At 35.0% G+C, this 13,429-nt stretch overlaps 1 protein-coding gene across 1 annotated transcript; it reads left to right on the top strand.

Annotated features, from left to right (window-relative positions):
• On the top strand, positions 9,663-10,919 carry LOC109357852 (zinc finger protein 1-like). Its single transcript, XM_019601905.1, has 3 exons — positions 9,663-10,026; positions 10,279-10,728; positions 10,767-10,919. The coding sequence occupies exons 1-2, from the start codon at positions 9,927-9,929 to the stop codon at positions 10,722-10,724; spliced, it is 546 nt and encodes a 181-aa protein (XP_019457450.1). The 5' UTR covers positions 9,663-9,926; the 3' UTR covers positions 10,725-10,728; positions 10,767-10,919.

Below are 13,429 nucleotides of genomic sequence, written 5' to 3'. Positions count from 1 at the left end.
GAATTAGATAGAACGTTAACTAGAAATGGCAAACGTTATTTTATCACTTTTATTGATGATTGTTATGATTTTACTTATGTATATCTTATGAAAAATAAAAGTGAATCACTTGACATGTTTAAGTTATATGTAACTGAAATTGAAAATCAACTCAACAAGAAAATAAAGAAACTCAGAAGCGATAGTGGCACTAAGTATGACTCTAACATGTTTAATTATTTTTATAAATTAAATGACATTATTCATGAAACACATGCACCATATTCACTTGAAATGAATGGTAAAGCTGAAAGAAAGAATAGAACTTTAACTGAATTAGTTGTAGCTATTATGTTAAGTTCTAGTGCAGCACCCTCTTGGTGGGGTGAAATTTTATTAACTGTATGTTATGTGCTAAATAGAGTCCCCAAGACTAAAAACAAAATTTCCCCATATGAAAGTATTAAGAATAGACAACCAAACTTGTCTTATTTGAGAACTTGGGGTTGTCTGGCTTATGTCCGGATACCAGACCCCAAGAGAGTTAAACTCGCAAGTAGAGCCTATGAATGTGTATTCATTGGGTATGTTGTAAATAGCAAATCGTACAGGTTTTACGACCTTAACGCAAACGTAATCATTGAGTCTAACGATGTTGACTTCAATGAAATGAAATTCCCTTTTAAATTCAACGAAAGTGGGGGCACAACAACTAGTCGCATACTTGTGATTAGCAATAATGATAATAACGATGAGTTAGAAATAGAACGTAGAAGAAGTAAGAGAGCAAGGACTACTAGAGAGTATGGATTTGATTATATGGTTTATACATTGGAAGAGGATCCATCAATACTCTAAGAAGTTTTGACTTCTTTGGATGCTGATTTGTGGCAAGAAGCCATAAATGATGAGATGGTTTCTTTAGAGTCTAACAAGACCTGGAATTTAGCTGACTTGCCTCCTGGCTGCAAACCTATTGATTGTAAGTAGGTATTAAAAAAGAAACTGAAACCTGATGGCACAGTGGATAAATACAATGCTCGCCTTGTAGCTAAGGGTTTCAGGCAAAGAGAAAATGTATATTTCTTCGACACATTTTCACCTATTACTATAATAACATCTATTAGAGTACTAATATCGATCGTTGTGATACATAATTTATTAGTACATCACATGGATGTTAAAACTGCCTTTTTAAATGGTGATTTGGAAGAAGAAATCTATATGGAACAACCTGAAGGTTTTGTAATACATTGACAATAAAATAAGATATGCAAGTTAGATAAGTCGATGTAAGGTCTCAAGCAAGCACCTAAACAATGACATGAAAAGTTTATCGACTTAATGGTCTCGAATGAGTTTAAGGTGAATGAAAGTGACAAATACATTTATTACAAATGAGAAAATGACATTTGCACTATCGTATGTGTCTATGTAGACAACCTACTCATATTTGGTTCCAACATTCATGTTGTGAATAACGTGAAATCATTGTTGTGTAACAACTTTGATATAAAAGACCTTGGAGAGGTAAGTGTAATCCTTGGTATAAAAATTACTAGGTCAAAAGAAGGAATTTCTTTGGATCAATCTCACTATGTGGAAAAGATCATAAAGAAATATAAATACTTTGATTGTAAACCTACTAGCACACCATATGATCCAAGTGTAAAAATTTTTAAGAACACTAGTGAAGGTGTAAGACAAGCTAAGTATGCTAGCATCATTGGAAGCCATCGGTATGCCACTGATTGCACTAGACCCGATATTGCCTATATTGTGGGATTATTATGCAGGTTTACCATTAAACCTAGTAAGGAGCATTGGTATGCTATAGAAAGGGTAATGAAATACCTTAAGAAAACAATGAACCTTAAATTACATTACCGAAGGTTTCTATCTGTCATAGAAAGATTCAACGATGCTGATTTGAACACTCTTTCAGATGATTCCAAAGCAACTAGTGGCTATATATTTAGCATAGCTTGTGGGGCTATTTCTTGGAAGTCAAAGAAATAGACTATTTTGGCTCAATCAACTATGGAAGGATGAGTTAAACTCTTAATGAGATCTATACTCCAATTGGAGTGGAGTACCTATGCTACATGAGTACTCATGATAGACTCACCTATGTGAATGTGGAAGTGGATGCTGCTTCCTATGAAATTTTGGGGCATAAATTTCTAGAGCGTTCACTATACTAGAATAGACGTGCATGACCTTTAACGCACGAGCTTTACAGAATACACCTTTGAAAATGTTGTGTGTGGTTTGATGCTGGAAATAGAGTTCAAGACTACGAGTCACTCTAGTAAAATCTGGATCTTATTCACTATGCAAAGTTACAAGTCGTATGAAACATTTGTTTATGCACAATCTTATTGATACCACAAAAAATCCCAGGGATAATTTTTTAATTTCAAGTGGGGGATTGTTGAAATTTGTTGAAAATGATGAGTTTTTGAAGTGGTTTTAATGCACATTAATGAGACCATTTATAGTGACTTTTGAGTTTGTGAAATGAAAAAACTCACAAGTCTCACATTCATTGAAGGAGAGAAGTTTGAAGGCTTTATAGCCTTAAGTTTCATCATCGGGGTGTGCCCCAAGGGTACAATGGGTTTTGTGAGTGGGTGATGACTCATACAAACAAAACCCTTCCACACACACGTGTGCGCGCACCACCACCACCTCCTCCGCTGCCGTCCGGCTGGCTTTGTTCGGTTCGATTCATGTTCGGGTTCGGGCTTGGGCCCAACATTCTTTATAAATAAATTTTTATTTTATTTTATTTTGGGTCCCTTTTTGGGCTTGGATAGTGTGTTGACCAAGTCAACACATGCATGCCACACGTGTGAGACTTAGTCAACACGATTGAAGATTGGGAGGAAAAGATCTCCGGTGATCCGCGTGGAGAATGTTTTCAGCCGTCGGATCATGTGACCGTTTGAGATTGGACCACTATTTTGGGATGTCAGATGAAGGATCCGTTGGAGGCCTCACGCTATAAATAGAGGCATCATCCCCTCATTAGAACTCGCACCTCAAGTTGAAGGCGTTTCCTCTCAACTTTTCTTTCTCCCCCTAATATTCCGCCGACGTATTTCCGATAGACTTCTCCCCCTTTCTTTCCGTGACACTTAAGAATTGGCACAGACAGCCAAAGTGGGATTTCGAGAACTAACACTGATAGTCAGTATTGTGGCTAAAGAATTGACACGGGGAGCCATACTGTGGGAATTCGAGAATGAACACTGGTAGTCAGTATTGTGGGTGTATTCGAGAATGATTCTTATAGTGCAATAAAAAATTGTATAATAGAGAACTGAACTGTTTTATCCTAGGGACGACGTGGTTGGTAGTCTGCTTGCACAATTTTAGCAGTACCACGAAATGTCTTAAAGAGAGCGACCTGGTCGTGACTCAGCCAGTAAAGATTATCTCGTGCTATTCAGAATTATTGCGAACTACACAAACAACAGGAAGCACAACTAAACTATAGTTAATTGGTATTTGATTCGTCATTTTTTACATTAATTTTATAAGAATGAACCTCTAGTACACTGCATGTCTTATAGTGAATACAGTACGCAATATGTAGGGTAAAAGAAAGAATTTTGTAACTAGAAGTAAACAGATAGAGCTTTTAGTTAAGTGGGAGTGATTCAACTTAGTTTGAACAACTAATTATTGGTTTTTTTTAAAGTACTAGTGCTGAAAAGTAATTAAGTAAATAATTCCTTATTTCTCTTAGAGCAAACTGCCAAGTAGCTAATTCAGAATTTATGATATATGATGACAATGGGGAAATGAATGGAGTGTTAGGCGATCCTTGTGGTTGCAATGCAATTGGCAACATGATGAATAAGGTGTTGGCACATGATGACGCTTTAATTGGGTGTTTGGGTTCACAAGGATAGTAGCAGTGGTTTGTAACAGAGGTTTGCAACAGAGGGCACAACACTGTTTGTAACCGGTGCCTTTACTGTAGGCTCGAGTCTGATTAAGAATGGTTGCAAGGGCAAGATTGGTTGCCCCGGGGAAGAGGCCAATTTTCTGGTTGTCATTTCATTTGCATTGTAGGATAAGCCACAACCATGGTCTTTGAAGAAACAAATTGGTAAGATTAAAAAACACGAGGAACTAAAATGACTATTTACTCTAAATTTAGAAATACGAACATAATCAAGAACAAAGGAAGAAGATTGTTGCTTATCCCTCAATGCAAATGAAATGACAACCCCAAGCCGCGCATGTGGGGGGGTTTTATTTGTGAGAATCTTCACCCACTAGGAGTTGAAACAGGCCGGACCGCCTACTAGGGGCTATTACCTGACCTATAACAGGCTAGGTCAGGCTTTTTGAAAAGCCTATTTAGTTTAACAGATCAGGCTTTAGGCCATCCAAATGGCCTATTAAGCCTAATAGGTCGACCTATTTAGTTATATTATGTAATAATATTCATATAAAAATATATACAAAAATATAATTTAATTGTTAGGATTATAAAAATCTATTTAAAAATATACATATTAATTATTTAAAGATAGACATGATAATTTTGCCCGACTTGTTTTTACCCTTATCACCCACCCACAGAACCCATTGAATGTACACCCAAATGATAAATTCAAAAGTCAAAAGTCAGCATAAATAACATTATTAATGTGCATTAAAAGCACTTGAAAAACTAATCATTTTCAACCAATTCCAACATGGTTCAGTCATGTGGTTGATTTGTAGATCGTATAGCAAACGAAATGTTTGAACTTATGCACAACATGTACTTGAATGGACTTCACAATCAACACCAGTTGTGCTTGCATTTAATGAATGGAAGTAAAAATGATGGCCAATGCTTTGAAACATGAAGTTTGTAGGGTTGGATCTTTATCTCTCTTCCTTTTCAAAACTGTTTCTGCCCTTGCTGGAGGAGGTCTAGGTGGTGCATTCAATAAAAATCGAGTAACTTTTTTTCTTCTTACTTTGCCTTCCAGAATAAGACTGCATAGTGCATACGTTTGACTGTTCTCCACAATGGGTGTGAGCCTTGTGTATAGGGTCATTTTTTGTTAATTTCCTCTTTAATCTATTCTATAAGAAGTAAGAGCCTTTCTAACTAGTTGAAGAGCATAGACTTGATATATTTTGTATTAGAAAACAATGTTGACTCAAGCTTGAATTATTTGTATCAGAAAACAATTTTAACCTTTATTAATACAGTAGTGTTGTTGAAAGCATTGTCTTGCTGTTTCACCTGCTCATTCAATTGTTTACTTTGGTCAGTGAACATGGTTAGAGGATGGTGCTCCACCAGACCCACTCAGGTTAATGCAATGCACATTATTGTGAAATGTGTGATACACATTGGTTTGCTAAGGTTTTGAGAACATGCTACTGTAAAAACTTTGCCCTGCTTTCTGCCCCACAACAAGAAAGCGAGTATTTTGTTCCTTTTTCTGTAACCTTATTATGGTATTGCATGGATGTTAGAAGTGAAGCTTTCTCTGCATGATTAGATAGCTAAATGCACTACTGTTTTATTTAGAATACTGCCACCTCTTGTTCTGGGAAAGCCTTTATGTTGCTTTAGAAAAGTACAAAATGAGTGTGAAATATATTAAGATTTGATATCTCCATATATACTCTGCTTCTCTCTTCTACTTTTTATTAAAGAGGAGTGTTTTAAGCTGTAGTTGTGGTTATGATTGCAGTCGTTCTGATGCAGATGGCGATCATTATGGTGTGAATTACTTTGTAATTAAAAAAATATTTTTGAATTCACTATGGTCCAATGCAGCCTAATGTGGTCCGATGCGGCCTAAATATGGTCTGAAGTGGTTGCACTACGGCCCATTGTGGTTTTATCACTGTGGTTTAGTGTCTACACAATTGCGGTATGATATAGTCGTGGCGTGATGTGGTTGCGACGGTTAATTTGAACCACAATATTGCAGCCACATTACATGATGGGTCCGCAATTTAAATCATTGTGGCAGACTCTCTTTGTTATGCCTACTCTACCATCCCGGTTGATAAAAGTTCCTATCTTTGGTGAATAGTAGTAATAGTGACAATACAAAGGGAAAAGAAAAAGTTTGTGCTATTTTTGATGTTTCCATATGTACTACTAGAGAGAATAGTGTTCTAGAGTGAAACTGAAGGATTTCATCTCTGCATAATGCAGAAGAAAATCTTTGGAGGGATGACCACACTTTATTAGCATGTGCTATATGATGAGAATTTGTTCTCCTTCAGTTTCTTTTCCATCTATAACCTTTTTTATGTGTTCAGTTTTAATAGAAGGGAGGTTATGCCAAACAGAATCATACCTAAATATATGTCATAATAAGCAACACAAGCTCACTTGGGTGATTCCTAATAATCAATTTAGAATCACTAGTTGTTACTTGCTTGGATCCTGAATAAAAAAATCTTCAAGTTGATAAGTCATGAGATTTTGACATGCACATTAGCCAATAGTGGGTCGTGACTAGGAACAAAGATATATTGTCCCAAATCCAGTCACATTCTAATAAAAACTTATAATTCCAATTAAAAAAATGTAAACATTTATTATTTTTTTGTTTTTAATTCAATGTCATTTTGGTGTAGAATATTGTTAGGTATATAGTTTGAAACATAATATATTAGTTCCATGACCAAATACTAAGTTGGCAGGCTTTATGTCAACTGTTTGAACTTTTGAAGTATGAAAAAAATGGAGCACCCAAGAATTACTTCATTTGGCTAAGCTGTGACATGAAATGAAATGTGACTGCTTCGGTTTAAACTTCTAAACATGGTTCCAATCCTTTCCCTTCTCCCATCTTTTCCTCCCCTTATAAGGCCTCATGAGTTTCTTCTTGGACAAAAAATATTTCAAGGTCTTTGACCCTTCCAATTTAGCTATGAATCAATTTAAAATCTCAGTCTCACTTGATCCTCTTAATATTTGCATTGTTGGTAATCTAAACACTAAACATGGATGATTAAGAATAAATGAGAATGTTCTCAAATGAGAGAGGAAAAGAATATTCTCATACAAACTAATGAATGCTTAAGGTTAAAAGTTAATTAATGATCACATGATCATTTACAAAAGTCAAAGTCATGTATATTTATCTTTAAATCTTGTCAATTCAAATAAAATCTAATTGTTCAGATTATTTGTTCTTATTTCTCATTGTAACAATTGTTCTTAATAACACTTGAGCCATTTCGTATCTTATATACCAATTTTTTGGGTACTTGCCATTCATTTTTTCGAAGGATGGATTGATCCCCTTCAAGATATTATCGTGGTTGATCTTCTCAACAAGTATTATTTTTAGGACAAACTTCTACCATAAATGGGGGTCTAGCTTTAATGAATCACTAAATCTTGGATATTATGTGCTATTTATTTGGTAATGATGTGATGTTCAACCATGAAGCATATATGACTAGAAAAAGGTAGGTACTCGGTTTTGAGCTGATGTTGATTTCAGGCTTAACCCTTTTGTAGGCAACTGGCAACTCTTTTGGCTTCTAATCCTAATATATATTTGTTAATTTGTAGATATTCCAATAAGATAAGACTTTGTATAATTCAAAACTTCCGAGTCATGAATCCAACACCTCAATTATTTTGATCATAATGAAGCACAAGTGGCTCAAAATGCCATTCAACTATACATAACGCGTAGCACTAACAAGTTTACACCACACAATCATCATATGTAGAGAGAAACTGATTAAAAAATTCAATATCACTTGATTCCCTTAACTTTTTCTCAACATTATTGAAAGCTTTTGGACCCATTTAACTTCCCAACAGGAGTATTGCATTATCACCTAAAAGGCGATGCACTGCATACGGACCTACTTAAGGATAAATGTATGTATCCTTACTCTGCAAGTAAAAATTATTTCTAGGATTTGAACTTGTAATCTCTCGAACATTGCACGGAAACTCATAATCTAATATTGCATTATCATCTAAAAGAAGAAAAAAATTATGCAAAACCAGCTACCACTAGATCCACTATCTTCTCTGCATTTGGTTATTTTCTAACATGGAACATATTGTTTGTTTATTTCTTTTTACTGCAAATGTGTTCCCTTTCTCTGAGTAAAAACAAAGCAATGTCCATCTTAATCTATGTGAATTGTGTCTTGGATGGGCTAACACAATTATTACAGCATCAGTATGCCAATGTTTCTGTCTGTGCATGCATGTAACTTGTGGCCTATCATACAAACTTGATATTTTCCATGTAAAATTTGGGCTCCCAAATGACCAAATCAATACTTGTAGTGATCTAGCAGTGGTCCACAGTTTGCAGGGTCCAGCCAGTGTGGGAGCCTATGACAACAAAATGACTTCAAATCCTCTCCCGTAAGGAAAAGTCAGTATGAGGTAAATGGGGAGTGATTGATTTTAATATTATTTTTATTTACAAATAATTTAAAATCTAGACCTTTAAAATTTTATCTATGACACGTGTCATCATCTGCATCCAATTCAATATTGGAGTTTGGACTCTCTAGTCTCTAGTGCTGGAGTACTGATGGTTCAGTACTGGTCTCCATTCCTCAAACCATCCTCTTGATTGGGATTAGGGACCAAGGACTTTCAACCCAAGTACTTTCACTTTTGACTGAAACATCAGGTGTGCAAGAAATACAGTTCAATTAAATTTTCAATACTGTTACAGAAATAATATACTTGTTTTTTTTTGTCCCTGTTTTGTTGTATAATGTCTACGTCCACCACTACCGAGTATGGGATTGTAGGCACATTAAGCTTATGGTGAAGAACACCAGAATATTCCATGCCCTTTGGACAAGGGATTAAACCTCTTGTGGATACTGTTGTTCCTCCCAACACAAAAATAATATACATTTAATAACACACTACAAGAGATCTTTTGTAATAATTGTTTCTTATTATTTTAAAAAGAGATCTTTTGTTGGTTGAACACTAAATTCCTTATATATGTGCTCCATTATTAAAGGGATCCCATAGCCAACAGTGAAAATCTAATTACTTTTGAAGAATACAAATAATGAAAGTCCTCTCTACCCATAAAATATTTTCCTTATACACAATAAAGGTGAAGTCCCTTATATCATATTTAAAGAATTCAATCATCTACCATGTATATTGGACTTGTTAGTTGTGTTGAGTTTATTCAAGTGTGAAGTACCACATTGGATATGAAGGAATGACTGAAAAAGTTTGTAAGTGGAAAAAGCTAGTTCAAGACATGGTGTCCTACTTGTGGCTTTCCACTCTTCCAAAGTCCCGGTAACAATGAAATTCCCTGGTAATTGGAGGTTTCCTGGTCAGGTCGGGTCCAACAAGTGATAGGAGAGCTGATGATTCGACCGAGACATGATGGAACAAACCTTTAAGTTTGTGGTTGTGATTCTCCATTCTTCTCATGCCCTGTAACAATGAAATTCCCCAATCGCAGTCTAATTGCTTCCTTAGTTTTACCGACAATGGTTCCAACTCATTCTATCCTTAAATTTCCTGATAGGTGCATGAAGTAATGTAATCTAGGTTCTTACTCAACAGTACATGACACTTTCAACAGTCAAGGGTCTATTCTTAACCCATCTAGTGAGAACCTATATAAGATGCTTTAAGAAGTTTAAGCCTGAAGACAAATAAGAATCTGAAGCCTAACATTGCCAACACTAAGATAACATTACCATTGTCCCAATTCTTCCCTAACAAGCCACATGCAAAACTAGGTGGGAACAGTGTATATAATTCAATGCTGAGATCATCAAAGATAACACTTCTCCAAATAATATTCAGCTCCCACTTCCTATCTCCTACAGTCAATAATTCATCTCTTTTTTATATCCTTATTTAAGATCAATCACTTCAATTCCCATATCCCTCTTATCATAGAGTCTTTGCAGAACAATTGTCATCTTAAAGAAGCATTATTATGACCTTCATAAGGGAAGATGAAGAAGTAGATGATGAAAAATCAACTAATAAACAAGATATAGATGGTGGGTCACACTCATCACAGACTTATGAAGATGGTAATGTTGATTAGTATGACTGAAAAGCTCTTACGTTTCTATTTATTAGGCAATGAAGGGATAATATGATATTTCATTTTCTATGTTGGATCACTTATGTGACTTATTATGTTAGTCATGTCAGAGTTTTTATTTTTCTGTATAAGTTTTATTTTTCACGCTATATAAATTATATGTCTTTTTTATGAACAAAAAAAAACTTCTACCTGACACATTTTCTCTATCCACTCTTGCTTGCTACTTAACCAATAGGTAACTTAGGAGAATTGTTAAGTTTGGGCCTCCAAGGAGACATGCATAATGAATCAGAAGCTGATCAAAACACAGATTCCAAATCAAAACCTCACAAACTATTCTCATGCAACTTTTGCATGAGAAAGTTTTACAGTTCACAAGCCTTAGGTGGTCATCAGAATGCACACAAAAGAGAAAGAGGAGCAGCAAGGAGTCACCAATCTCATAAGATGATGATGATATCACTGAATAGATCACTTGGAATCAAACCTCACTCTCTTGTACATCAACCAAACCAAGAAAGTTCTTCTATGGTGGCTAGATTCAATGATGCAAATTCTGAGAATGGAATGTTATGGACACCCTTTATGCATGTAGATTCAATATGGCCAGGAAGCTTTAGGGTGGACTTACCAAAACAAGAATCAGATATCAGTAAGCTTGACTTAGATCTTAGGCTTTGATACATTTGGTCCAACTTCAAAATACTGAACTTACACTGCAGCTTTGTTCTTAGTTTTCATGTGGTTGTATATCGTGCTTGCGGTTTTAAATTGTGATCCGCAACCACAGTTATGTCTGTACTATTTTTATTTTTGGGAATTTTTGCAACTATATAGTTTATGTAATTGTGGTTGCATGGACCACACTTACTACCATTTTTTTGCAATTGTAGCTATCGCAACACAACCATAATTTAAAACTGTAATATGTTAAACAAAGATACTTCAGTTACTATAGTTGTATCAATTGTTTTGAGAATTTTAACGAAAATGTCTTCAATTGGGCATTACTGGTTTAAAGATCAGAATTTAACTTTCTCTTCTTTGTGAAGAGGATCAAGTTCTTTCAAGTAGTTAATAAAATCACAATGATATTATGTGTGTGCGCATCCCTCCTTTCAGCACCTTGCTTAGGTAGACATAGGATTATATATATATGTGTGTGCCTATGTATGTGATTATATTTTCTTGATATTAGAATGCTAAATGTTTAATAATTGCTTTGAAAATAAGTTGATCTAGTTAATTTCAAAGCTGTCCAAGTTTAAAGTCTAGCCGTTATCGAGTAATGTATGGTTTTAGAATTTTAATTAGAATTGGTCTAAGTGACCACCTAACCTATTAGATTTTATAATGCTTTATTGATGTTGAGTTTTGAGGATAGAAAGTTATTATCTTAGTGTTATACTATGATAAGTAACTTAGTTAAAAGTTTCTAGAAAAAGTGTTGGTTTTAATGTACCTTTGAACTGGATTGTCCGAGAGTGTCTGTGATCTTTTCTATCAGTTCTTTGAGTACTTGAACTATCACCTATACTCCCCTAGACATTGTTTAAGGTTGTATTAAGGTGTCTTAGAGCACAAGAAAACACATCCATGCACTACACTAATTGCTCAAACCAAATACCACATTATGCATCTAGAACTTTGCTAAATTACCTAATCCTTGTTTAAATCTTAATGACACCCAACCCAAAATATCTTCCTCCACTAACTCATCCCTCACACCTATATATAAATGACCTTAAGGGGGGTGGGGGATGAATTCTCACACTCTCACACCTCCTCACCAACACTCCATCTTCACTCATCTTCTCTACTCTTTCTTCCTAACGTTAGCACCAAGGAGGAAGGTAGAAAGCCTCCATCTTCTTCTCCAAACTCACATGCAAGTGTGAAATCTGAATCCCCAAGGTATCTAGTTCACCTCCATGGCTTTTAATCTACACTTTCTTAAGGTTTTGTTGGTTGGATTCTCATTAAGATTTCATGAACTAAAAGTGGTGCAACTATGGATTATAGTGTAGAGTTTGCTTGGATTTCTTCCTAATTTCTCTTCAAAGACTCTACCCAACCATTTCAAGGTACGAAGAACTAAAATTTCACCTCTAATTCACGAAAAATGACATGCAAGGGCTGTCCTTACTTTTTTAAAAATCATACATTGTTGTGGTTGTTGTAGCTGTTGTTGAGTTGTAAGCTTAGGGTTGTGTTAGAAATGATCATGGCTATGTTTAGAACTCTTTGCATGTTGGAAATATTCTGTGTGCAGGTCTTTTTATCCCAAGAATTTCGTGGTGAAAGGGTTTCTAAACTCAATCACCTCCTTGTGTTGTTGATAGATCCAAAAGGGTGTTTCAGGTGTTGTTGTGATTGTTCTAGGGTGTTTATGATTGAAAAACCCTTGCATGTGTTATAAGTTTTGTTTAACACACTGAACTCGTGATCTTTAACTCATTCCAAAGGTTAGAACTCAAAAATTTTGAAGGCTAAGAAGCCATGCCAATTGGTCCCAAGTATTCAAGAGTTAAGGAAAACCCTAATACCTTAATTCCTTGATAACTTGAGTTCCTAACATCCAAATTTACATATAATATATGTATGTGTTCATATTTTAAATTCCTTGCTAAATATTATTCTTTTAGGGACAAAAAAAATTCGAAATTCTCACTGTTTAAAGGGAAAAACAAAAACAGTCCCTAGTTTGCACTTCAAACTATCTAATTTTTGACTATATGTTAGCCTATGTTTCAAATTGCCTTATGGTTTATAAATTCTGAGTTTTATGAGGCTAAACTTATATTAGTACTCTGTTTTATGAAGAATAAAGTGTGTATCTCAAGATAATAATTTTTCTAAAGCCTTTCTGAAGCGAATCCGAGCCTCCTAAGTCAAATTCTGAGTTTTAAACCAATAACGTATCTGAAAATCTTTTCGTGCCTAATCAAGATCTTAGTTATATCCAAACTAGATATTTGAGTATGTTCTAATGGCTAGAGCCTCATTTAGGTGTTTTCCTTTGCAATCTGAATAAACTTATTGATATCGGAATTAACTGTTTATGACCTAATCAGGTACGCGGCACTCAGGCAAACAGCAACAAAGGAACATTAAGTTCAGTAAGGTTAAAGGTATGGAGAGAGTGTCTTTATATAGGTGCTTAGAAATGATGCCAAAGATATTCATGCATCTCTAAGCTAGGCCATGTGCGGATATAGTCGAATATTATTTATATGGCCGTGAACAATCGAGTAGCGAGACTTAGTTGTTCGTAAATTAATTTAAACTCTAAATTATGATGGATATGTTTGGTTGAAGTGGTTCAATGGAATTGAATGATTATGTTTTTTTATGTGAATGATCATTATGACTGAAAGTTTGATAAT

The sequence above is a fragment of the Lupinus angustifolius genome, chromosome LG10 (genome assembly GCF_001865875.1).
Source record: "Lupinus angustifolius cultivar Tanjil chromosome LG10, LupAngTanjil_v1.0, whole genome shotgun sequence".
Taxonomy (NCBI): Eukaryota; Viridiplantae; Streptophyta; class Magnoliopsida; order Fabales; family Fabaceae; genus Lupinus; species Lupinus angustifolius.
Note: the sequence above shows the minus strand (reverse complement) of the source record. Positions and strands in the feature narration are given on the sequence as shown.

Bases quoted from the DNA above. Each gene is read 5' to 3' on its own strand.
- LOC109357852 (XM_019601905.1), top strand. From the start codon at position 9,927: ATGACCTTCATAAGGGAAGATGAAGAAGTAGATGATGAAAAATCAACT. The intron at 10,027-10,278 runs GTAATGTTGATT...CTTAACCAATAG, and splicing joins ATCACAGACTTATGAAGATG to GTAACTTAGGAGAATTGTTA.